The following is a 26,712-nucleotide window of genomic DNA, read 5'->3' as shown; positions in this document are numbered from 1 at the left end:
CCGTATTTTATTCAAATGTCACATTTTCATTCCTGCTAATTCCGGTGAGTTGTCACTTTCGTGGGTACAACTACGGGCGTGGTCAAACGTGGGATGGGGTACTGCGCCCTACCTACGCTTAAATTATTAACTTCTAAAACGCCTTAAAGCTGTCGTTAGTGTCCTTTAGATTTGACATACGTATGGAATTAATTAAATTAAATCGCCCACCACTAAATAAATCTCCCACCTTTAAACAACGTTAAATACCTTCTTATGTAAAGAAATTACGTGCCCGGGTAGAGGATCTCATTCGGTACCTCGGGATACCAAAACCTGGTTATAGGTCCAGATCTTCTTTTTATGTCTCCTTCCCTCCCACCCATTTTGTGTACCTACGCTATCAGTTGTGTCATAACGAAACGACATCGCGGACGACAACAACAACAATTATAAACTCCGAGTTTGAAACTACTGGTATTTTCCGTATTGCGTACTCTGGTATAAGGAATATAGGTAGAATGTTTTTATTTGTGTTTGTACTGAACGATTTATTTATGTTTTGCAGTGGCAGGCACAACACATTTCAATTGCAGCAATGGTTGTCGAATATAAATAAATTTAATGCATAGGCAACTTTGACATGAGTATGACATGGAATGTAGTAAAGTTTGATGTAATAAGAAAAGCCTTGAAAAATAAAAAAAGATGTGCATTTATATATGTAGTAGATATACAGTAATCACAGGCAGACCTGTAGCCTTACTGTACCGGTATTTTTGCGTTATAGCTGACGGAGGTCTATGTATTCAACAAGTACCGATATTAAAGTATCACACTCCAGTCTTTTGGGTATAATGGCAGTTATATACGCAAAAAGTTAAATGGCTATTGTACGAACTGGTACAACAACAAACAATTACAAGGCAGCACAATAAATGACTCCGTATACATTACATCGGGCAAACTCCCCGCCAGTAACTGATAGTAAATAAAAGCAATCTTTGGTTTATTCGAAACAGTAAAAAATAGTGAAAAGGAAACCGAAACAAAACACAATTAACAACAGGCACTATACTTCTTTTCTTTTGCTAATTGCTTTACGTCGCACCGACACAGATAGGCTTTATGCCGACGATGGGATAGGAATGGCCGAGGAGTCGGAAGGAAGCTGCCGTGGTCTAAATTAAGGTACAAACACAGCATTTGCATTTGCCTGGTGTGAAAATGGTAAACCACGCAAAACCATCTTCAGGGCTGCCGACAGTGGGATTCGAACCCACAATCTCCCGGATGCAAGCTCACAGTCGTGCGCCTCTAACTGCACGGCCAACTCGCCAGGTGCAAACGTTTCTATAAACATTTCAGAAAACGTAAACTGACTAATACAACGTGGAAATTACAAAGGAGAAATATGAGGTAAGTGTAGCACCGGTTATCTTTTAGAGCTAAGAAAACGTGCTGTCGAGGGGTGAAGGGAAACGTGCGGTGGCGAACTAATTGGAGCGTGGAGGGGAGGAGGTGCAGAGGCGTGTCTCCAAGCACGCAGTGTGCAGGCTTAGCATTGGCCAGCAGGTTTTCATCGCTGATCGCGCGGATGAAATGTCGTAACTTTTAGGCCCCGTAGTTAACGCCCTAATGAACGTTGGCGCCCAATATTTATGCCGACATCGTTTTTACATGTACCTCAATGTGTTTTCCAAGTTTCATCGCGATCGACGATTTAACCATTGGCGATGTTTCCTTGTGAGAAGATAATTATTAATATCCAAATCAATTTCGTATGAAGTGTAATAAGTGTGTTTTATTTCTAATGGGTTATGGAACAGTAAGGCAGACTTCGGTCATCATAACACAGTATTACATTTATTGGGACTTAATAGGCATGACAACGTTATATTCTTAGTTACTGTGGGCTGTTGGTGACAGATATAGGTTTCCATGGTGTCTTGCATTGGTGGATTGTTGAGGGTAGACATGTTGGTTTTTTACTTTTAGAGGTAGTGTGAGAATGAGACTGGTTGGACTGAGTGGATGACGTCGGCAGAGGAGAAAGTTAGGCCGGTGACATAGAGTTGGGAGAGCAGATCATTGGAGGGACACTGTGGAAGGAGAAAAAGTGAGTATAAGTATTTTGAGATTAACTATTAATTTTCTATGGTTGGAGGGTGATTAATAGTGATACTGCGAACTAGGTTCAATGGTTCTGAAGAGTTGCGTGTACTGAGAAGGTCTCCTACCCTGAAGAAAATACGTAGCTCAATGCTTTTGTATGTGTTAATTGTGCCGGAAATACAAAATGTTAGTGTTTTTATTAAATTTCAGTCATTATTTAATACTTGGACTGAATATTATAAATTTTGTTACATTACAGAAGTCTAATGGAGTACATTTTATTCAAATCCCCGTACATTTAGAAGTATTCAAGGTTAATAACCAGAAGAAACCAATTTTTCCGCCTCTGTGGTGTGGTGGTTAATATGCTTAGCTGGCACGCTCGGAGGACCGAATTCGATTCCCTGCTCTGCAATGAAATTCGAAAAGAATCCTGGAACGAGGTTCACTCAACCTCGCTAGGCCAACTGAGCAGAGGGGATTTCGATTCACAACTGAGCCATCCTCGAAGTGATTTACCATATTTTCCCATTTCTCCTCCAGGCAAATATCAGTATGGTACTCACGGCCGCTTCCTTCCCTATTCTGTGCTTATCCCTTCCAATCCTCCACAAGGCTCCTGTTCATCACAGCAGGTGAGGCCGCCTGGGCGAAGTACAGGTCCCCTTCTATAGTTGTATCTCCCCGACCCAAAAGTCTCACGCTCCAGGACACTGGCATTGAGGTGGTAGAGGTGGGATCCTTCACTGAGTCCGACGGGAGAACCAAACGTGGAGGGTAAATGGATTAAGAAAGAAAGAAAGAAAGAAAGAAAGAAAGAAAGAAAGAAAGAAAGAAAGAAAGAAAGAAAGAGAGAAATCATTTCAATTTCCCTTAGTTACGGGTACTCCCGTACAGCTACGTAGATATATAGAATCTCCTCTTACAATTTGCAAGTAGTATTACGTATAAATTTTGTTACTTTTTTGGGAATAAAGAAGGAATTGTTAAAGGAATTCAGTTCGCTCTACTTTTTTGAATGTGATAACAGGTGTAGATAAAGATTCTTATGAAGTAGTATTGTTTGAATATGACTTTATTCAGCTCTCTGATATCATCTCCCGAAAACTTATTAGTATTGTGTTATCTGTGACAGAATGAAATTTGAATCAAGAAACTTGAAATGAGTGAAATGACTGTAGAAAACTCGATATTATATTTGTTTGCAAACTGTACACTAATTTCTTCATGAAGTGAAGTGCAATAAACAAGGGTCAATACAAAACTAAACTCAATTAAGTATATGCAGATGAGTGAGTGAATAACAAGGTACATACGAATACAAAATACAGTGTTCCAGGTCTCTGTCAGGATACAACTTTACAATGGTATATGCATTACTGTATCAAAAATTGAAGGCGTGGACACAAACTCCCTATATCAACATAAAGAGATGTTCGCAATCACAACAACTTATTCACTGATTTTGTAACTATGAATTCCTCTCTCATTACTTCGTCAAAGAAGTTTATTTAAACTCGTGTTTCATAATATGTAAGATACAATTTACCCCGCCTCCTGTCAAGTTGAAGATTTAGATATAGGGGGTTTACATCCTTCACCATCTTTCCTTATGATGTGGCATTTGAGCATGGTTCAACAAGAATCAAGAATCATCCAGCAGTTTTGTGAAGTAGTAAAGTTGTTAATTTTAACTGCTACTGTCAGGGAGATCTACTTCACGAAGTCCTTTCCATGTTGAGCAGTTCTTTCTCCGTGGGCATCGCGATATTTTGCTGTCTCTTCTCAACCCACCGCTTCACAAAGGGAGCGAACAGTCTGCTGTCCAAGTCTTCTGGACGGCGCGGTCCTGTGGCAAAACTGACAGCCAGCCCAACAATGAATACTGTGCACGTCCCAATGAGCGTGTAGTACATGTAGGAGACGCGGTAGAGCCAGAAGACGTCGTCATTGTTGTGTCTAGAAACAAATAACACACAGCTTAAAAAGGCATTTACCGTGGAAATACATTATTTTTGAGGACGTACATGTTAAAGGCAACACGGATAACATTGTCAAAAGTTGTACAATGTTGATGTCATAGTCATGTGCATATTTATTTACTTCCTTAGTTATTATGGCATGATTCAAGTCTCGAAGTTAGGGTGACTGTGCCTCTCTTGCAATTAACCATATTTTACAACTGTTTCCAAAGATACATTAATCTATAATCTTACAGAGTTGCGTAATACTAATACTCCCACGCGTAAAAATGAATTTAAATAGTACGCTATACTATACTTCGCATTAAATAAATAATCTCTATCTACAATTGTCATTCTCCATCCTGAAGGGGCGGGGCGGGGCGGGGCGGGCCACATGGAGGGTTACTCCCTCTCTCTGGCCAAGGTATGTGGGTGGGTTGGGGAGATGTGATAGAAGAAGGAGGTGGGTAAAGGATGTGAAGAAGGAGATGGGAGAGGAATGTTGCCTATGCCTAAGTATTTTATTATTTTATTAAGCTTTATTGAAAAGAGAGAAAAAGTTATATAAGATGTACATCAGATCTGGAGTTTATACGAGGGTTCTAGGTTGGAGATGGGTGGTTAGAATGTGCAAGGTTGTAGTAAGATTGCAGAGAGAAGAGATGAGGTATCTGAGGAGGCATAGCGTCGAAGGTGTGAGGGGAAGGAAACTAGGTATGGGAACTGGTGAAACAGGTTGAAAAGATGGGGCTGGCCGGGGGCGACGAGGAGTGTTGTTGGGGAAATGTCGAACTGGTTGGAGGAGGGAGGGTGGGAATTGAAGGCTCCACTCTGTAGCAATGGTTGTAGGTGTATGCGCCACTTTTAACAAACCGTAGAATAGTATCTTCAACTGTCGGGAGTTGGACACGGACCATATATGTCGGGCCAGATGCATTCTAAATCCGAAAAAACTCGACGGATAGGGATGCTTTCTGCGAGAATTTGGTGAAGAATTGTGCGAGATGAGAGGGCAGGATCTACTCCGCGGAGCACGCAACTATACATGGTGTGAAGTGTTGATGGTAGATCGGCGGCGGCTGCGGCGTTGTCTTGGAAAGATTGTGGAGGCAATGGTGGCGCTGCTGCAGTGAAATCCAAGGGGGTTTCAGGGAGTGGCTGGAGATGAGATTGCTTGGGACGGATGGAAAGACGAGGGGATGATAGCATAATGGGCGATGGATGGCATGTCGTTATTGTAGTGATGGGATTATGGGAGGGGGTAACGGCTGACGTCGTAAAGGTCGAGGTAGTGGTAGTTGTGTGGTGAGAGGAAGAGGAGAGCGGTGTCAGCTGTTGCGAGGTCTGAAGTGGAGAAGCGTTTACTACGGACAGTATAGTTGGGTCGGCGGAGAGCTGAGTGAGTATGGGTTTGGGAGCAGGCTCCACTTGGTAGAAACGGTGACGAATGGTCACTCCGGTGGCGATGAGGCGCTTCCAGGCGTTCAACGTAGGTAGGTATAGAAGGATCTTCGGTGATGCTGATGAGCATATTGAAGGGAAGGCCGACTTCCTTCGCGGTGTCAGGCCTATGTGCTTTATTGGCGCTGGCAAAATAATGCAGCGTTGATGTGGAGATTTAGGTGTCCACAAGGAGAGAAATTGACGTGAGCTGATATAAATAAGAAATACTGTTGTTCAAATACATACGGTAGTAACTATAAGGCAGTGGAGCCAAATTCCTTCCACGCACACACGCGTAGTCTCATCCCGTTGTCTTGGTTTGAGAGTTGGTTGTGTGCACCACGTTTGGTCTCCGTGTACAAGGAGGATTCATCTTTCATGCTGAGCTGAGTTAGTGCAGCATTTTCAAATTAAGAACTTGTTATTCCTAGAGTGAACACTGATATGTGTATGAAATACTGGACTGTATTTTAGTCGTGTGATGTATTTCCTGGCATATAATCGCTACAGTGGGGTGGTTTATAACAAATAAGGGAAAGTTCGTAATTGAGTCCCCCTTCATTTTATTTGTTACTCATGAAGTTTATTGATATTTTGAGACGGGAAAACGCAAGCAGTTGGATAAGGAGGCTATAAAAAGGCTATTAAGGCAGTGAGGGAATATAATGGGTGACAAACGTGCAACTAAAGGGTTTAAATCCCAAGAGGAACGCTGAAAGACTATGTTAAAAATAATACCAAGAAAACGTCTTTTTTATAAATGGCCTTCAAATAATTCATTACAGGGAAAGTGTTTTGAAAGTTCAGAGAAGAAAAATATATAAAAAAGAATTGTACCCTTCATAAATTTGTTGCGGGACGAAATTACGAACATATTTTTGGTGGTTTAGTTTTTATGGTGTTTATGTTTGTCAAATATTGACGTTATAACCGCCTTATTGTAACTTGCCCGTAAGCGGATAATATATTCAATAATATGCATATATACCGATTTCTATCTTTGTCCATAATATTCCTGAATTCCTCCAAGTCCAAGTCTGCTAAGGGAATGAAATATGGGGCCCCTACCTTACATATTACACACCTATCAATTAGGTCTAGCATCCAAGAGAAACGCTCACAGCCCTTCGTCATTCACACGCTCAGCTACACACCAGTCAGTAGCTTTTAAAAGGTAATCTTGGCAAGATCTTTTGAATGATCTAGTCAGTCAATGACATGACTCTGATTGGTAAAACGTACCAAAGTCTGGAACCGGACAGAGTAAAGGAATAGTTATACGGAGATGAATGGTGAAGAGGAATAACAAGTGTCAGCGCGAGTTATGAAACGTCCAGCTCCATAGCTAAGTGGTTAGCATGTTGTCGTTTAGTTCAAGCGGTCCCTGTTTCCATTCCCGGTCAGACCGGGGATTTTAACTTCCAATAGCTAATTCCTATGACTCGGGGTTGGGTGTTTGTGGCGTTCTCAGCATTAGATTTCGTCTTAGATAGGGCCTCCATCCATACAAACGCGCAGGTTGCCCATACGGCGTCAAATCGAAAGACCTGCACCAGGCCTCTCCGAAGGCATGTGGTGGTGGTGATTATTGTTTTAAGAGGAAGCAAAATGAGGCAACCATTCTCTATAAAGCACTAATCAGAGTAAAATCATGGAAGGGACCGACACTTCAAAAAATGAAGTTATTGGCCAAAGAAAGGCAAGGGCACGAAGGGCGTGAACATGAAAGACTTCTTAGGCCTCGAGTGCTCTAATGCCTTCGGGGTACGAAAAATAACAAGAGTTGACCAAGGTAGGTCGGATAGGACAGTTCAAAGTGAGGAGCCCGACAGAAGTAAGTGAAAGGAATGCAAGGAATCAGCTGAGGGCGCTGTGTTTTAAGTCTCCGGACGCTATTATTATTATTATTATTATTATTATTATTATTAGTTATGAAACGAGAAGAGAAAGTGAAATATGTAGTAAATTTACTACTGGGAGTTTATATCCATGAATATGTTATAGACAGCTCAAAAAATTAGGGGAACATGTTTTAAAACGTCTGGTATGTGAACGTTAATTTGTTAGATTGTACAGCATGATTTGAGACCTTAGCTACTCAGGATATGTCAAATCGAAGTTATACTCCATCTGTAGGCGTCAGGTGACCCCTCGAAACAAAGTGAATAGCGGTGCGTTCGTGTGTCGTTGTGAGCTACACAGACTACTGCGGTCATTTGAGCACGTTGTACGTCAACCAGGACATCCCATGAGACATCTTAACGAGCTTCAAGTCGCAAGGGCCGTCACTTTTCGTCGTGTTGCTGTGGATCTCAATGTCTCCAGTCAGTTATCCAACGCTTGAGCAATCGCTACAATAAGACAGGCCAGTTCACAAGGAGGGTTGGACAAAGTCGTGGACGCATGACAACCCCACAGGATGACCGATATCTGACCATCTCTGCCTTGCGGCGTTCTTCAGCAACTGCCAGAGAACTGCAAACAAGACATCAAGAAGGTCACTGGAGTCACAGTGTCTGACCATACACTAAGAAACAGGTTAAGAGAAGTGTCCTTACGACCCATAGGTGCTATTTGAGTGCCCCGTTTAACGCAGCAACATCGCGTAGCTCACCTTAGGTTTGCCCGTTCAAACATCAACTAGCAACTTCGCCAATGGAGACCTGTATTGTTCACAGACGAGACCAGATTTCCCCTGACACAGCGTGATGGACATCAACGTGTATGGGGACACCATGGTGAGCAGTACATGCCAAATGTTGCCCAGGAAGGCGATCGATTCGGACATTGTTCTATGATGGTGTGGGGAGACATCAGTATTGATAGCCGTACGTGGTAATCTTACCGCTACGGGGTACATCGAGCAGACATTGAAAGAGTATATGGTGGTTGCTGCATACGGTGTTGGCCCGTGGGTGGCTAAATGTCATGCAAACATACATTCCTGCACTATGGTACAGTAAGGTTCATTTTCCTTTACACACGCACATATGAATATGAAGTCAACGGAAATTGTTCTGATAGACAGAATATCAATATGTGGCTGGAAGTTGTGACCAGTCTTAAGGGAAATAATGGATAGGAAGAGCATTGTAACATTCACCGTTTTGGCAGAACAGGGACGATATATTATACCTATATAAAGAGAGGCTGTGAGTTTCATTGCATGTAACGATTGATCTCAGGAAATACTGAACCGAATTTAAAATTCTTTCAACATTTGAAATATAATATAACTGTTTGTAATATAGACTATGCGTCATCCCGGAATATCAAAGAGATGCGGCGACAACCATGACTGAAGGAAAAATGGCAGGAACAATAAATCTGAAAGTTTGTGTGTTTGCCTGTGTGTTTCTTCACTTAAAAAGTACTTGACGTATGGCGCTATAACTGGGCAAGTTGAAGGCTGATACCTTTGGTTAACATGTAAGCTATGTTCTAAGACGACTATACAGCAAAAGGAAATGTGGACCAAATCAGAAGGAAACGTACGCTCGGGACCCTCACATTTGAATACGCTGCAAAAATTAAGTCATATTGAAAAATGTTGCGGATCAAATGTACTTGAAATTTTAATTACCAGAAAAAATATTTATTTTCTTCGTATCTCAAATAATGGTTTGTTGTCGTGGCGCATACAATTACCTTGGAATCTTTGTCTTAGTTCATTTCACGTGAAAGCTATTTGATGGCCCATGCTCAAATTTGGCACACATACAACTGGAACCATTCGTTAGCATGTAGGCTACTTACTATTACAGTGTATGTTAAGGGGGGCGAGCAAGGAACTGAAACGTGAAGCAAGTCAAAAGTGAGACATACACCTGGGACATTTAAAGGGAATAAGCAACCTGAACAGTTAGTCCTATTAAATAATGAATTCAATCAGTGTACTTAAAGTTCGATATCCTAGAAAACGTTTGTAAGGGAATCTTCCGTAATTCTAAAAGTATTCCAGAAAATGATGCTTCTATGTGTTTTACTTTCACACTATAAGCTCACCGGTCAAAATACCAGTCATCCTAGTCCGCACTCTCGGATGGATATTTAAGCTTGTACAGATGTCGGAGCGAACGTGCCCCGTGCTCAACCGCACGCGCACTGCCTCTAGGTGAGTGTAAGGCAGTAGCGATCAGCGAGACATTGATGTTCCAGGCGGACGGTGTCCGTCAACAGGGATAGATATAAACATGTGACAGAGTGGCCAAAAGGGGCCATCGTCTTTGCCCTTGTCCATGCCCATACGGTGCGTGAAGTTGCTGAGTTTGTTGGTATTTCGCAGCGCACTTTTCAGCGTATTTACAAACAGTGGCATACTTCACGTGGCCACAAAACTCGACGTCAGAATATTATTGTTCGAAAAAGATCCTGACTGAGGGGGGCCGAAGACGCGTTTCACGTCCTGTGAATCCTGTCCATACGCGACAGGAAATACTGCAGTCAACCTGCTAGCGAGAGAAAATAGCGACGAGAACTGCATGTAATGGACATTTGGAGTCTTTTATCTCCTTGCACATATAGCTGCCCTCAATGGGCAATAATAATCGAACGTGGACAGTAGCTGAGTGGCGGAACGTAATGTTGTCTGACGAATCATGTATTTGCCTGTATTCCGATGACACACGTCTTCGAGTGCACTGAAGGCCAAATGAAGCATTTCATCCTGTGTGTCTGTGTGAGGTGAGGTTCACGCCGGGAGTGGGTCTGTGATATTTCGGGGGAGTTTTTCGTATCGTGGATTTGGTCCGCTCACTCAGGTAATGGCTAACATTAACCAGCATGTTTATTTAAACATTTTGGATGATCAGTTTTTGGATTTTATTCAACATCTGCATGGTGAGTATGCTTTTGATATCCGAATTTTCAAGATGAAGACAGCAAAGTTCATCGGACTGGACGCATATGTGACTGGCTTTATGAATATTCCTCCACCTTATTACATCTCGACTGGCCTGAATTGAACCCCATCGAAAATCTGTGGGACACGTTGAAACAAGGGTGAAGTTCCGACATCAGAATCCTCGAAATTTAGTGGAATTTCGTGACCAAATTCTCAGTGAGTGACTTAACCTGCATTCGATGTACCTGCACAATCTTGTGGACTCGTTTCCTAACCGGATCAGGTGGTTATCAAGTGCAGAGGCAGAATAACACATGATGCCTGTAATAATTTCTCCAGGAGTGAATGATTCTTTGTCCGGTGAGCTTATCTCAAGGAGGCCAAACATGGAAGTGTAACGTCCTTACTTTGAATGAATAAAATAAGCCACAAAATGGTGGGAGCTTCGCCATTTAATTCGAGGAAAGTTGCAAATATTCACGTCGCGTACTCACGCTGTCGTCTCTCCTTTACTTTCTTCATTTTCCAAGTACAAACCATATACAACTGACTCGACATCAATTTGAGAAACGTACACTAGCGCTGAGTATGAGTCTAATTTTAAATGCCTTTGATTGGCATGGAACATGAATAGATTGAGCGTGCGACAAAATAAAAACACAAACACACTCGGTCAGCTGTCATTGCATGGAGGTTCACTGCAAGGTTCTACACTGAAATATTATAACAGAAGCCGTTTTACCTCTCGCTCAGTCACAGCCTTTCTGTTTTCTTACATTCTCGAAGTTGTTATTTCAATTTGTTTTCAGCGTGTCTTAGCAATCGGGAAGCTAACAGGCAATTGATTGTGGACTGGGAGGGGACACGACTGGAGTATTCCTTTTTACTAAAGTACATTGGACGCACCCTGGGCAGGGGCGTAACATACAGGACACAGTGAACGAATATTGGGAAAAAGGGAACAACCTTTCTCTTTGCTCGGCCAAGTGGGGCGCACATCAAACAGTGTTGAGGACATCTGCTTTGGCTCTCAGTTTATCTACGGCCAAAGACCTATGAGGTTCGGTTCGGCTCATAAAAAGCAGGTGGATGTAGCCCTGAATGAAACCTGCAGAGTAGTTACAGGATGCGTGGAAGCAGTCCGTACCTAGGACACTGCCTGGCTAGGATCGCTACTTCTGATATTCGGTGGAAAGTGGCTGCAAGATATGAGAGGACAACAGGAGTCACCCTCCATTTGGAATTTGACCTGCTCCTAAAAGATTAAAATCAAGGAAGAGCTTCTTCAATGTCTCTACCACTTTAAACAAATCACCAGCAACAGAGCGCCGAGACCTGTGGCGAAGTAGAAAACAACGCCTTCCGGAGTGCATGGTACCTCATGAATCTCCACCTCCTGGACATCAGGTTAACTGGGCTACTTCGAGGTCACTTAGTCGTTTGAGTTGTGGTGTTGAAGAGCTAGGGACAGCTTCAAGAGGTATGGGTATTTTGAATAAAGACAGAAATTTGTGACTGCAGGTAAAAAGAAATCACCCCACACATGTATAACTGTCAAATATACCCTGTCAAATGTAAGTTACACTTCAAGACCTTGATCAAGCGACCAAATAGGAAACTGCAGTCGCTGATTATTGGATTGGTTCGGTGTGACCGCACAAATTATATCTGTAAAGTGGCATGTACGTTGCGTAATTTTAAGTGTACATTATGTTTTGTATATTTGTATTGTACCAACGCTCTGACACGAACTAATAATAGTAGTTTTAAATTTTAGCGATACATCCTTTAAATATATTTTTCATTAAAGAGCTGTCATATACGATATCTCTTCACAGGTCAATTATTCCATACATATATATTGAAAAAATTAATAACTCTTCCTTTGAACTTACGTAGAGAGGTGTTAAAAGAACCGCTTTATTGCGTTAATATTTTTGTCATGTTGGGTTTCTTTACTTTAGTATGTCCTTGAAGAGTTTCGGAAAACTGCAAGTACATTATTTCTGAGGATATACAGTAAAATAGCAGGGGGAGTGTGAGTGTCTGCCATTATAATAAACACTGCTCATCTTGACTGGGGCTAGCAGTAGGCGAGATGGCCTTTCATTACAATTAAATCTCTCTAAACCAGTGTTCACATAGGAAACGACGTCATGTTCCTGGGATAACGCTTGCGGCTACGCAGTTTGATAAATTCGTACTCACTACGTGTATACTACCTCACCAGGAATTCCGTATACAATGTAGAATTGCATACCGAGGCTCGGGTACATCTGCTTGTCTTTCACTAGTAGCAAGTCAGAGTACCTCTCAGCCTGCTCTAAGTCGTAGAGTTAAGGCACTGGAAATATTTACGCTATCTCGGTTGTGTGTGTGCGTCTAACTAACACGGTTTACTAATTATTGCAAGAGATTATTTAGTAAATTTTGAGTGAATTTGCGAGTGTAAGCATCTAATATACAAAGGACGAATTTTAAGTTATCCATGCTAATTTCGAAATAATTTCTGTGATTTTAATAATTATATCACTACACTGTATTTTTTAAATTATAGTGTGCATGTCTGGTTTCGTTACCGTGAATGTTTTCTTCACGTAGAATTGAATGTGTGAGATTAAAAAGGAAAATATCCATTCTTAGTCAAATTAAACTCAGATAGCTGTTGTGTAGCTTGAGCGCAGAAGCATCAAAAAATGGAAAGAAGAATTTCTAAGGCGCTATTGGAGATTGAAGTTCAGAGTGAGTTTGAAAACGAAAACATCCCTAAAGTTCCTGTAATCAATTTCATTTTGTGACGGAGAAGAATATGTAAAAATTATCATAGAGGCAAAAAGAAACATAGCCCATTTATTTTGTGTTCACGTAGTTCTTAAATGAAGAAGGTAAGGACTACAAAGACAGCTTACTCATTATAAGGAGACGTCTAAGAGCTTACTTAACGCTCAGAAAAATCATTCATAATACATAGGTATAAACACCTGAATTTCAAATTAGAGGAACAAGGACATATTATAGCTGAGGAGTTCATTGACGGCCCACTTACTGAAAGTTTTAGACGGTTTAGAGGAGAAAATCTGAACCTACTTTCGCAATATATATATGGTGGGAAAGCTCCCGGAAGAAACTAGATGATGTCGCGAAATGTATACACTATATACCTGATTGGCACAGTTTCATCGGGACATTTAAACGTCCACTAACAAGTGTTCTGGGCGATGATGACACTGATTAGTGTTACAAAAAACATGCTAGATATTCTTTGTATATCATAAACATAAACTAAAAATATTGTTTTACGTTACGAATAATTTTAAAATAGTGATGGGTGTATGAACCCGAAACACTAAAACTAATATAGAAAATTGAGATAAACAAAGTCATAACATAGAAAGAAAACTGATTAGAAGCAGGCTTGACGCAAGGATAACTGAAGCAGAATAACACAGGCCACGATCTAACAAGGAAATCATATATGTGGAGAATATAGTAGACAGCATATGCAAAACAAGATTGCTTTTTTTCGGGCATTTGAACGGAATGAATAATAACAGACTGAAAAACTCTTTTTAATAAAATTGGAATTTTAAAGTACAACCATCATGGTTTACATAGACATTCAATGACCTCAAGGAAGCAAACATGGAAATTAAGGATATACACAATAGAAAGTCATTTAGGCCAAAATTCAAAACGTAATCTTGAGAGCTGGACAAGGAAGAAAAAGGAAGCAGCGACATCACACGGAACAGCTCCGGAAACAGAGATCGGAACGGGTGAAACAAATGAGTGCGGAGATGAAGAAGGAACATAGCTGGAAGTGAAGTATTTATTTCACTAAAATAACAATAATATACACTGGCACTTAACAGAAAACAATAACATGAAGAAATCAGAAAAGAAGAGAGGAATATCTTTAGGAAAATCTTAGGAGAAAGATACACGCAAGACGGTTACAGGTTACATTAATTCAAAACAACAGAAAAGTTCTGAAATATCGAAACTGACATTAGGAGAAGAAGATGGAAATTTATCGGTCAATTCACTGATTACCAGAAAATCGATTGACAAAAACGGAAAGTAAATTATGTAACGTCCTTATGAACTCAACACCCTGGCTTAACGAACATCGAGAGGACTTCAAAAATGCAAACATAAGTTGAACAGACATTCACGTAGAATTGAATGTGTGAGATTAAAAAGGAAAATATCCACTCTTTGTCAAATTAAACTCAGATAGCTGTTGTATAGCTTGAGCGCAGAAGCATCAAAAAGTGGAAAGAAGAAATTCTAAGGCGCTATTGGAGATTGACGTTCGGATCCCACTGGTGTCCGGCTGGCCATTTTTGTTCTGTACTTAACAACTCTTCAACAGGTACTACATGTACGTAACACGACCTAATACGTTGAAAGTCTGTTTCGATTACAATGCGGTCGTGAAAATTCAATATTCATTCCAGAAAGAGCTTTAGACACAAAGTGAACAATTGGGAAGCTACATCAGAGCAACCACAACAACAAAAAATACAGACCAAAGTGGTCGGAAGAACGTAAAGAAGCCTTCTCGGAAAGAACGAAAGCATATTGGAACAAGAAGAAGAACCCACAGAAGAATTGAACGAATTATTTGATTAACATCTTCCGATATTTGGAGAATTCACTATTATTATTACTACTACTGCTTATACTACTAATACTACCAATAATAATAATAATAATAATAATAATAATAATAATAATAATAATAATAATAATAATAATAATAATAATAATAATAATAATATTCAATGCAATACAACATGTAACTAGCATTGTGGAACCGTAATCCTAGTACTCACTTTTGACGTGAGCGGCGAATGAACTCTGTGTTTACTGAACGCTAAAATATCACCAGTATCTGCGAGGGCATGTTACACTACGTTAACCATGAATTAGACTTACTCAACATCAGGTAGAGGAGTTGTTGGTGTGTCTGTCACGTTAAATCCACAGCCGGAGACTGACATGGGCATCAAAGGGTGCTTAAGTCTTCCCAAGGCGGCATTGTGCTGAGTACCAAACACTATCCACATGAGCAGGGCCATGCTGCTGATGCTGCCAGCTAGTGCACCCTGCAATTAGACGCCAAAAGTAGACTTGAGGAAAATGACCACAGGTGCTGAAAAAGAGGTCAAATTCAAAGAGAAACTGATATAACGGGTCTATGAAGGTATATATAGATCTAGGTCTGCACATACCCTTCACACCAACTATTGCAATATCTATTTCGTCGTTGTGCCTAGAAACAGCGCTGTGTGGTAAAATTTCAGATTAGAACTCTGACCAGAAAGGTCCTTTATAGCACGAACTACAGTATATCAGTTTGCGTTCTAAGTGATACATGTGTTGCGGGTCAGTATTTCTCCCCGGTAACATACCGTGCAGAATTTCCCGGCGCAACGACGATATGATATCTTAAAAACCTTATATAATGTAGTAATTGGAGGAAATTTAACATAGATTTAACACAAAGAAAATATGACCCGTTAGACATACCAATTTTGATATATTTTGCATGGAAATCAATGCGACACGTTTTAAGAATGGGATCATATCATCACATCATCACAGGCGGTATGATGATGTATTCCGAATGTATCATGGTCACTGATGCAAGTAAGAAATCTTACCTTAACATTGGCCCAAGGAAATAATATTCCCAAGGAGAAGAGCCCCAGCAGAGCTCCTGAGGTAATTCCTCCCATACTGTAGCCAAGCTGGAAAAATAAGCAGGTTATCATCAATACGTAGTACGTACAAGATGGCGGCAGAGTAAGAGTAGTGAGATGCTCGGCTCATGAACATTGTGTAATATAATGTGTAACGTAACGATAACTATCCTGTGCAATAAATGTAAATGTGAAATAGTGCAAGTGTAAACGTTTAAATGTAACTAGAACTATTTAAAAACTACAGTTTCATTTATTATGAATAATTTCTTTCTGGAGCAACGAAACACAGGAACACTGCAACCTACGATGTGTGTGATAAGGAGATGGACAAGAAGAAGAAAGTACAGCGTGGACTATGTGAAAAATGTAGTGAAATGAACAATGGCAAGTGTTGTGGGGCAGTTATGAATAAAAAGGAATGTATTTTCTATTGAGGACGTGGTAAAGTTGTTATTAGAGCTACGAAGTGAAGTAAGAGAACTCATATCTTAGCAAATGAAGGGCTATTGAAGTACATATATCTCTGCCGTGAATAAACAGACAGCAACACTAAGTCTATTGTTGAGAAATATGACCTTATAAGGAGCATTAGTGATCAAGTGGAGGCAATTCTGGTCGTGAACGCTGATATCAGAGCTCAGCTGAAAAGTATCGACATTCCATTATCAGGTCCTGAGTAATATTCTCGCAGGAACTCATTTGAAATATTTGGTGCTCCACAGAAATCCAATGAAGACGTTCTCGAAACTGTCCCTTCAATTGGAATAAAAAGTGATAGATAACTGATCATTGTTTCCTATTCCAAATGAAAACCAAACTTTGCTGCCTCTTATTGTTAAGTTCATAAATTCAGTTCTATCTATAGTTTCTAGTAATACACCTAACCCAGTATCATTATCATCTCCGATAACATCACAACCATAATGTATATTTACAGTATTAATACAGGTCTAAATCCGATAGTAAATAATATTAATTTGAATGTATTAAATACTTTGTTTCACTATGTGAATATATAAATCAACATTTGTAATGATATTCTACTGAAGAAAATTCTATTTTTATTTCATTAATGAGTTTATTTTACAAGGAATTTTATAGAAGATAATATCATTTTAATTTGATATTTGTTTTATTTAATGTAATATTATATTTGTTTCATATCATTAGGTTTATGCATGTCTGAAGCACAATGAATAAAAATATTAGTATGATTAATAGATCATCGGAAGAATATTAAAGTATCCTCAATGCCTAAAACAGAAATTTACAAATGAGTTTAATGTTAGACTTCGTGGACATTAAATTGCATATATCGTAACTTAAATAGCATTCCCTACATATCTCACAACGTTGGTTTAGAAGGTACCTACCTACAGTCAGGACCAATCTTCTCCTGACATATATTACGGAGACTTTGGGGTGAGATGATGGCAACGTAGGCCGAATTACATCCTTTTACGACCTCGCGTGTTCTGTCCAGTCACTTAACTCCTAAAATACCCTACGAGGCTAAGATAATCCAGTTTGAATTCACAGAGCAGAATTTGAAATCTGCCGACTTAGAACATCTTCATCTTCTTCTCGTGACTTATCCAGTCTGCACGATGGGGATTCTCAGGCAAATTCTAGACTTCGAAACAGCTCGTCAGATGGCAGTTCTAACAACTGACGGAGGGTTTTCAGCGTCCATCACTCTTTTTGCAAATACACTGACTGACAGAGCAAATGCAACACCAAGAAGGAGTGGTCAGAACTTTATGCCAATTGCAGGGTAGACTGACGTCACTGAGGTATGCTCATGATGTGAAATGCGCCGCTGTGCTGCGCACGTAGCGAACGATAAATGGGACACGGCGTTGGCGAATGGCCCACTTCGTACCGTGATTTCTCAGCCGTCAGTCATTTTAGAACGTGTTGTCGTGTGCCACAGGACACGTGTATAGCTAAGAATGCCAGGCCGCCGTCAACGGAGGCATTTCCAGCAGACAGACGACTTTACGAGGGGTATGGTGATCGGGCTGAGAAGGGCAGGTTGGTCGCTTCGTCAAATCGCAGCCGATACCCATAGGGATGTGTCCACGGTGCAGCGCCTGTGGCGAAGATGGTTGGCGCAGGGACATGTGGCACGTGCGAGGGGCGAGGGGTCCAGGCGCAGCCCGAGTGATGTCAGCACGCGAGGATCGGCGCATCCGCCGCCAAACGGTGGCAGCCCCGCACGCCACGTCAACCGCCATTCTTCAGCATGTGTAAGACACCCTGGCTGTTCCAATATCGACCAGAACAATTTCCCGTCGATTGGTTGAAGGAGGCCTGCACTCCCGGCGTCCGCTCAGAAGACTACCATTGACTCCACAGCATAGACGTGCACGCCTGGCATGGTGCTGGGCTAGAGCGACTTGGATGAGGGAATGGCGGAACGTCGTGTTCTCCGATGAGTCACGCTTCTGTTCTGTCAGTGATAGTCACCGCAGACGAATGTGGCGTCGGCGTGGAGAAAGGTCAAATCCGGCAGTAACTGTGGAGCGCCCTACCGCTAGACAACGCGGTATCATGGTTTGGGGCGCTATTGCGTATGATTCCACGTCACCTTTAGTGCGTATTCAAGGCACGTTAAATGCCCACCGCTACGTGCAGCATGTGCTGCGGCCGGTGGCACTCCGGTACCTTCAGGGGCTGCCCAATGCTCTGTTTCAGCAGGATAATGCCCGCCCACACACTGCTCGCATCTCCCAACAGGCTCTACGAGGTGTACAGATGCTTCCGTGGCCAGCGTACTCTCCGGATCTCTCACCAATCGAACACGTGTGGGATCTCATTGGACGCCGTTTGCAAACTCTGCCCCAGCCTCGTACGGACGACCAACTGTGGCAAATGGTTGACAGAGAATGGAGAACCATCCCTCAGGACACCACCCGCACTCTTATTGACTCTGTACCTCGACGTGTTTCTGCGTGCATCGCCGCTCGCGGTGGTCCTACATCCTTCTGAGTCGATGCCGTGCGCATTGTGTAACCTGCATATCGGTTTGAAATAAACATCAATTATTCGTCCGTGCCGTCTCTGTTTTTCCCCAACTTTCATCCCTTTCGAACCACTCCTTCTTGGTGTTGCATTTGCTCTGTCAGTCAGTGTATATTCCTTTTTGATGAGTTACAGTATGCGACATTTCTCTTCTTATAGCAAGACGAGTCCGAAACATTCTACTATTGGCTTCCTGGCGATTTTTTTGACTTTTTATCGTGACCGATCCCCTACAGAATTAGGATGTTTTTCACGATGTCTATCCAAGGTATTCTGAGCAGCCTTCTATAGGTTCACATTTCAAACGCGTCTCTTCTCCTCTCATTTGCTTGCATTATTTGTTCCGCACAGCAGAACACAACACTTGGTGGTACGCAATTTGGTTGATAGGTCATTGCAGCACATCATGGGTCTCATTTTAATGAAGTTCTACCTGGCAATTTCTATTAGGGCTTTGATATCTGCATTGGAGTCCCGCTGTGCGCTGAAACTGCTTCCCAGGTAAAAAAAAAAGAAGGTAATCAACTCTTGCAATTTATGTGAACGCGCCTGCCTTCTCTGATCTTCTCAGTATTTAATTCAAATCCGGAAGTTTCTCTCGCAGTTCTCACACGGTGCAGATCTCTCGGGTTGGTGGCTAACAGGACCATTTTGTCTGCGTACCGTACGTCGTTCATGTACAAGTCGTTGACTTGGGTGCCTACAACGAGACAGCCAAAGCGTCTGCGAAGGTTATCTCTTGAAATATTATTATTTACCATGATTATTATGTGTTTCACGCAATTCATTAACCGTTGTTTTTAACTGCAGTCAGCAATTTTTCAGAAGCCTTGTGAATTAGTCTTGAGGTAGATACGCTCACAGCACCCCATCTAGATACCAGTTCAAATCAGAATAAAAATGCCAGAACGATAAAAATCGTATGTTATTCAAAGGTACTGTTAAAGGTAACGGCACTTGCACTTATTATTCGTAAGTGGTGATGAAAGTGTTGGTAGTACTCCTAATTTATTTTCATCTATTAGAAAAATCTAAAAAATGCTCTTAGAATTTGAGATTAGATACCTATGATCAAGACCGTTCAGACAATGTCAATTTCACCAGGAGAAAGTGAAACGAATGAGCTCCACATCGAAAAGACTGAATGTTGATTGTCAAGGGGAATTATGGTCGTAAGCAGTGTTGTCCCTTTAGTGATTATGGCTGATAAATGGGAGACGGCATGTCAACAATATGTGGACGGAGTTTCAGTACGGGTCCGATCCGTGATTGCTGATATAGTACGATGAGATACAGTACAATCATTCAGAAGTGGTTATTTACATACTGTAAATGCATCACGTGCCTATGGGTAAATAGGCGGGTACATGGCCTGGCATGTACCAGACGGCCCGCGAGCGCCGTACTTTCTACTTACAAATGTCCCACATTCACTAGTGATGGATGTGATGCCTCGTCACTTGTTTCCAAAGGATCGCTACAACGTGCTGTATTTCGGATGTTGCATTTGTAAATACGCCAAAGTTACAGAAAATAAAATTTAATAACGTATTAATTTTTACGCATGCGGACATTCCACTCTATAAATAAGTTGTTTGTATGAAACAAAAACTAATGCATGTTATGATGGTCAGTCAAAAAGAAATAAGCCGGAGGCTATAAAATGAACACCGCTGAAATGATCGTAATGAAATTCCCTGGGGAAGAAGAAGCGGTCCCTATAAGAGCTCTGAGGTCCCAAATTTGCCGGTGGGGGAACATGGGTGCACACCACGTGACGACAGAACGAGCACGGGCAGGCATTGACTGTCCAGTGCACCCAGTCGTGCTGTAAACAGTGATGTGGAGGCTTCAAAAGAAGAGCAAAGGGGTGTAGATCGTTTCCTGACAGCAGAAAGTGTGAAGGAAACGAACATTCTTCGAAGAATGGCACAAAAGTACGTAGAGCACACAGCATGTCCATTGCAAGTGTCAAGGCATGGCAGAAGCGATTCAGGGAAGGACTGATGTTGTTGGCCAATGATGCACGGTCTGGAACGCCACACTGCATTACTCATGCCATTTTCCACCAGGTGGATGCCCTCATTATGCAAGACCGGCGAGTTACGGTAGCAGACATTACAGCAGAGGTCGAAGTGAACGTCGCAAATGTGCACGCCATCATTAAAGACATATTGAAATTTCGCTAAACGTGCTCCCAATGGGTGCCTCACAGTATTCAACCAGAGCAGGAAACATGTCGAAGTGACCACTATTTTGAACATATCCTGCGCTATGCCAGTTCCTGTCACGATTGGTCGCTGGAGACGAGATATTTATGGTGTTATCACTTCGAATCCGAGTCAAAACGACAATCTCAGTGGAAGCACGCAGGGTTGCTGCGACCCAAAAATTCCAAGATGAGCTAAAGAAGGCTCTGAGAGGCAAACGATTTACCTCGGATGACGACGTCCAGCTGTACGTGCGGAACTGGTTCACAACTCATCCCTAGGAATTTTAAGAGAGGGCCATTCACCGCAGCGGGACAAGTGCCTCAACAGTGCTGGACAATATTTTTGAAATAACGGTACAGGTTTTCATTTTATAATCTCCGGCTATTTCTTTTTGAATGGCCCTCATATTATAGCTTTAAAGCTCAGGAAATTAAACTATCCTTTCGATCTACCAGAACGTTTCCTTCTACAACTACTCGTAATAGATATGCTAAAAATATGTCCCTGATGATACATGCAGTGCTGAACACGTCCCGCTGTGTATGCATGCGCATGTCTCATTATTTCCGGCGTCACTCCAGCACAGGTCTCACGCATTCATTCTTTTGATTGTTCAACTTATTCAGGATGCTGCACTATATACCATCCTAATACTACGCGGTCGGAAACAAGGCTTACTAACGCAAGGGGTTGCTTTAGACGGGTAGCGCTGAGGAACATACTGCGAGTGACCGTCCGGTTGTAATCTTTTCATATTCTGACGTAACCTGCTTGCTGGAAGTAGAGCCACTGTGAAAATCATTTAGCAGACATTCCATTTATCGTCAGTGCATCCAGGACATTTAAAAGTACGGCACTGACGGGAAACCAGGTATATGAAACCGTTACAACAGTAGGGAACTCCGCTTGCTGATGGGAGTTGCAGCATCAGCTATGAATTCAACAACAATGCACAACCTTCGGATATAGATCACGATCCAATGACCAAAGATCCAATGACTTGACAATGATAATGATAATTGTTATCAGGCAAATTCTATACGCAAAAGTAGGTTGACACTGAGCATCATAAAACCTGAATTATGAACAGGAAGAGCATTGGGAAATACGAGATATTGGTGTAACAGCGATGATATGTAATTCAATATCAATGATGACGAACTTTGGGTATTTAAACAATTCACATGACAAATTTCAGCAATGAACTCCTACATGTAAGAGATTTGTGTATATAGTAATACATTTTTTATAGTAAACAGAAGGTCGTTCGGGATCGCCGGTGACGAGTTCGAAGGCCGCTGGCGACGCTGTTGTCAAATTAAGCACGTCGAAACAGGAGTGATGATTCACGTCGGTACTGAGAACGTGTGTGTAGAGTGTCGTGACATTAGCTGCAACGATACCGAAGTGAACTGGCCCATACTTGGAGGTCTACAAAACAAGGTCATTTCCAATTATAATTATAGCTATTCTGCAATCCAATTAATGTGAAAAATTTGTGATTTCTTGATATCAAGGAACGAGTTCAGTGCTGTATTGAGTAAAAAAAGGAAATGCCACCTAGGATTAATTCCAGAGGAGAAAACAGCAGGCAAATTCACGACCTGCCACCAGCCGTACACTTGAAGTCGTGAGGGAATTGAAGGCCGTTTTGTCAGATGATAACTTTCCTCACCCCCTCTTTCGCAATGTCTGTTTCAACAGTTAACACGATAATTAACAACGACCTGCAATTAGAAAAGCGGCATAAGCGCCGAGTTCACAAGCTGTTGCTTCGTCACATTTCGGAACGTCGCACTAATGCAAGAAAGCCGTATGCGTGTTGTCTGGCAGGGGACAGATGGAAAAAGGTGGTGACATTAGATGAAGCATATGTGTATCTTGTTGACTGTAACAAACCCTTCTCGATGTACTGCCGCCCTAGAGACAATAGAATCAAACTTTTGCATAAAGAATACCAGGAAAGTTTTCCAAGGCGTTTCATTACCACCGTTGGATACTGTTACTTCGGCAAGTTAACCATTCGCAGTGTCGCCAATAAAGTGAAGGTGAACTCTACATATTATCAGCAAGAGGTTTCAAGACTATTTACATCACTGATATCCCAGCACTGTATGGGAGGGCGAAAAATCCGGTATGGGTACGTCAAGATAAAGCATCCATCCACACTCTCGTTCGACTCGTGTGTTGTTAGACAGGTTGGAGGTGGAAATTGGAATCTGTCCAATTCCTGTTACTGGCATTCTGGTGAAGGCACCCGCAGCGTCAACAATGTACTTCTGTGTATTTGGACTCCTAAAAAGTGTCTTAGGAAATAGACGTCGTCTGGAAAGCCTGTCAGGAGGAGTGAGATAAGATAGACATGTGAAAATGACTGCTGCAATGAAAATTACGTTGTCGGGCTAGAGCTAGAAAAGGTGCCTTTCCAAATTGTGCACGATCGTTGGTGGGGACATGGATTTTCATAAACGAATTACCCTTCAAACATCGCCCCCAGAGATCCCGAACGATCTTCAGTAATTTTGCGTCCATGTTAGAAAATTTGTCACCGGGCGAGTTGGCCGTGTGGCTAGGAGCTCACAGCTGTGATTTTGCATCCGGGAGATAATGGGTTTTAACCCCACTGTCGGCAGCCCTAAAGATGGTTTTCTGTGGTTTCCCATTTTCACACCAGGCAAATGCTGGGGCTGTACCTTAATTAAGGCCACGGCCGCTTCTTTCCCACCCCTAGCCCTTTCCTATCCCATCGTTGCTATAAGACCTATCTGTGTCAGTGCGGCGTAAAGCAAATAGCAAAAAAACGTTTGTTTCACTACAAGTGACATACTAGTATTGATTACTTAGTTGAATGTTAACCTTTATATAAATCAAGGACCCTTTACACCTATAAACAAAATCTTTGTGTTGTGAAATCAAATTAGTTCGTACAGTGATGGTCTCCTTGAAATCTGTGCAATTTTTCTGTTAAAATCACAATCAAATTAAATGAAGCTTGTTCATTAGGTAGGCGAACGCACCTGACAGAGTCTGATAGCAGCCTGAAGCTCTACATATACATGTACATGATAACACAGATAGGATCCTGCACCATAAATTAGCTCTGTAATATGGTCTTAAAGTAGAACAGCTGATAAAGTTTAAAGTGACTATGTTTTAACACATTAACTATTAATAAAGTAGCGAAATCACTGTACTTAATGAATCCCCCTTGGGTGGGGGCGGTATAATAACACCCACGGTATCCCCTTCATGTCGTAAGATGCTACTGAAAGAGGCCCCATGGGCTCTCAACTTGGCACAGTGGGTTGGTGACAACGGGTTTCTCAGCTGAGTCCTGGCATTGATCCTACTTACTTGTGCCAGGCTGCTCACTTTCATCCTTCATATTCGAGCTCCCTTGGTCTACTCTAGTCCTTTCCCGACCCCGACGGTATTAGAGCAGTCGAGGCCTAGGGAGTCCTCACATTTTCACGCCCTTCGTGACCCTGTCTTTCTTTGGCCGACATCTTCATTTTTCGAAGTGTCGAATCCCTTCCATTTTTTCTCTCTGATTAGTGTTACATAGGGGATTTTCGCCTAGGTGTACTTCCTGTTAAAGCAATAATCACCACCAATCATCGCTACCTGTCCTTAATGGAGACATTATACACTTTTCACTCGAACGACTGTGCTCGGGTAAACGAAACTTACATAAAAGGTACCTATCGCTCTGGCAGTGGTGGCTTTTGATACAGAGGTGCCAGAGATTTTAGCCGCGTCGGTTCGATTTTTGTAGCTTGATGGCTGTGTCCTTATACTGTCTCCAACATCCTGTAACTGACACATCACTCACAACACTACCCCTCCACCTGGCAACCCTCTTCTGGGAGTCTACCTTACGGAGACTGCATCTGGTTTTAACAGCCAGAAGTAATAATCATTATAATATTCGTGAGGCTTTTCCTGTTACTCCATCGGGCGCGTCCTAGGTAGCAGATCGGTGGTTCGCCGGACTTGTCAGGAGGGTCTGAGGGAAATAAAATACCTCTCGCAAACCACAAACAGGTATATCCAGAAATCATCATGAGGCAACTTCTAAGCCTCTACTCCTTAGTTGTAACAATGAGGTTGACGAAGGTCAATCTTCCCATATTCTTCAACTTACTAGCATGATGGAAACGTCAGTTCAGGACACTACTACCGCAGGCCCTAGTTTACATACTAGTCTTTCTCGGTCATCGTATTCCAGGGAAACGAGAACATCGTACGGGAATGGATCGGAGCTTCCCAAAGCACAAACATTTCTTTGGCACCTTAAACATCAATACTCTTCTGAAGACGGGAAAGCTAAAACAACTAACAAACATACTAGATAAATTCAACGTCCAAATTTTAGCCGTCCAAGAAATCAGATATACTGATGAAAATCATTTCAATTCAGACATTTACAGAATTTACAAGCGTAAATCATCAATCTCCCTCCCTAGCAAGCCAGAACAGTTTGACACTGCGTTTGCAGTGAGGAGAAATCTTACAAACTCAGTATCACGTCTCTTTCTGAAAGAATTTCAATATCCTCAATTAAGTCAGGAAACAAAGCCTATACACTAATGAGTGCACATGCACCTACAAACAACTACAATCAGAAAGATCCAAAGAAAGTAGACGACTTCTGGGAACAACTAGAAGAAGCTACAGCGAAAATTCCGAAGCATCTTGTCAAAATCATTTTGGGAGATTTTATTGCGCATGTTGGCAAGGAAAAGAAGTTCAAAACCATCGTGGGACTCTATCCAGCTCACCAGAGAATCAATAGAAACGGAAAAATATTAATTGGCTTCTGCGAGAGTTTTGATTTAAAATGTGTATCAACTCATTTCCTGCCACTACCGAGAAAGGGACGATGACCTTCGATGTTAGGCCCCTTTAAACAACAAGCATCATCATCACTACCGAGAAATAAAACGACTTCGAAATCCCCTAACTTCCATTTATCCGAATTCCAATTAAATCATGTAGCGATTTCTAAGAACATTCAAAGGGAAATTATGAATGTTAAAGGCAAGAAAGAAGTTATTGACTCTGATCACCACTTATCTCTAGTTAAATTAAAATTTCAACCTAACAGACCCAAAATTAGAACAATCAGGAAACTGAGAATCGACCCGAGAACATCTTAAAGAAAGCTTTGGCTCCTTTATTGCAAATATCTCCAACCAGAATCAATCCAACTGGTTAGAACTCAAAGAAGCACTTGTAGAAGCTTCCAAAAGTATAGGTATCCCTCCCAGGAAACTCAAACATAGACGGTGGAATGAAATCTGCTACTAGGCCATAGAAATTATAACGAGAGCCTGGATAGATTGGAATTCCCATAAAGCTAGAAGAACTTGGAACAAATTAATTAAGATACAGAAACAAACCTTAAAAAATCATCAGAT

General features: G+C 41.6%; 1 protein-coding gene across 1 annotated transcript in view; it reads right to left on the bottom strand.

Annotated features, from left to right (window-relative positions):
• Positions 1 to 3,151: 3,151 nt before the first annotated feature.
• The window catches only part of LOC136857510 (sodium-coupled monocarboxylate transporter 2), a 210,890-nt gene continuing 187,329 nt past the window's right edge, over positions 3,152 to 26,712 (bottom strand). Inside the window, exons 11-13 of the mRNA XM_067136219.2 lie at positions 16,014 to 16,100; positions 15,286 to 15,455; positions 3,152 to 4,053 (exon numbers count right to left, since the gene is read on the bottom strand). Of these exons, the coding sequence (XP_066992320.2) occupies positions 3,813 to 4,053; positions 15,286 to 15,455; positions 16,014 to 16,100 (498 nt within the window). The 3' untranslated portion in view covers positions 3,152 to 3,812. The remainder of the gene's footprint in view (positions 4,054 to 15,285; positions 15,456 to 16,013; positions 16,101 to 26,712) is intronic.

The sequence above is a fragment of the Anabrus simplex genome, chromosome 1 (assembly GCF_040414725.1).
Source record: "Anabrus simplex isolate iqAnaSimp1 chromosome 1, ASM4041472v1, whole genome shotgun sequence".
Lineage (NCBI taxonomy): Eukaryota > Metazoa > Arthropoda > Insecta > Orthoptera > Tettigoniidae > Anabrus > Anabrus simplex.
The sequence above is the reverse complement of the archived record's forward strand: the minus strand, read 5'-3'. Positions and strand labels throughout refer to the sequence as shown.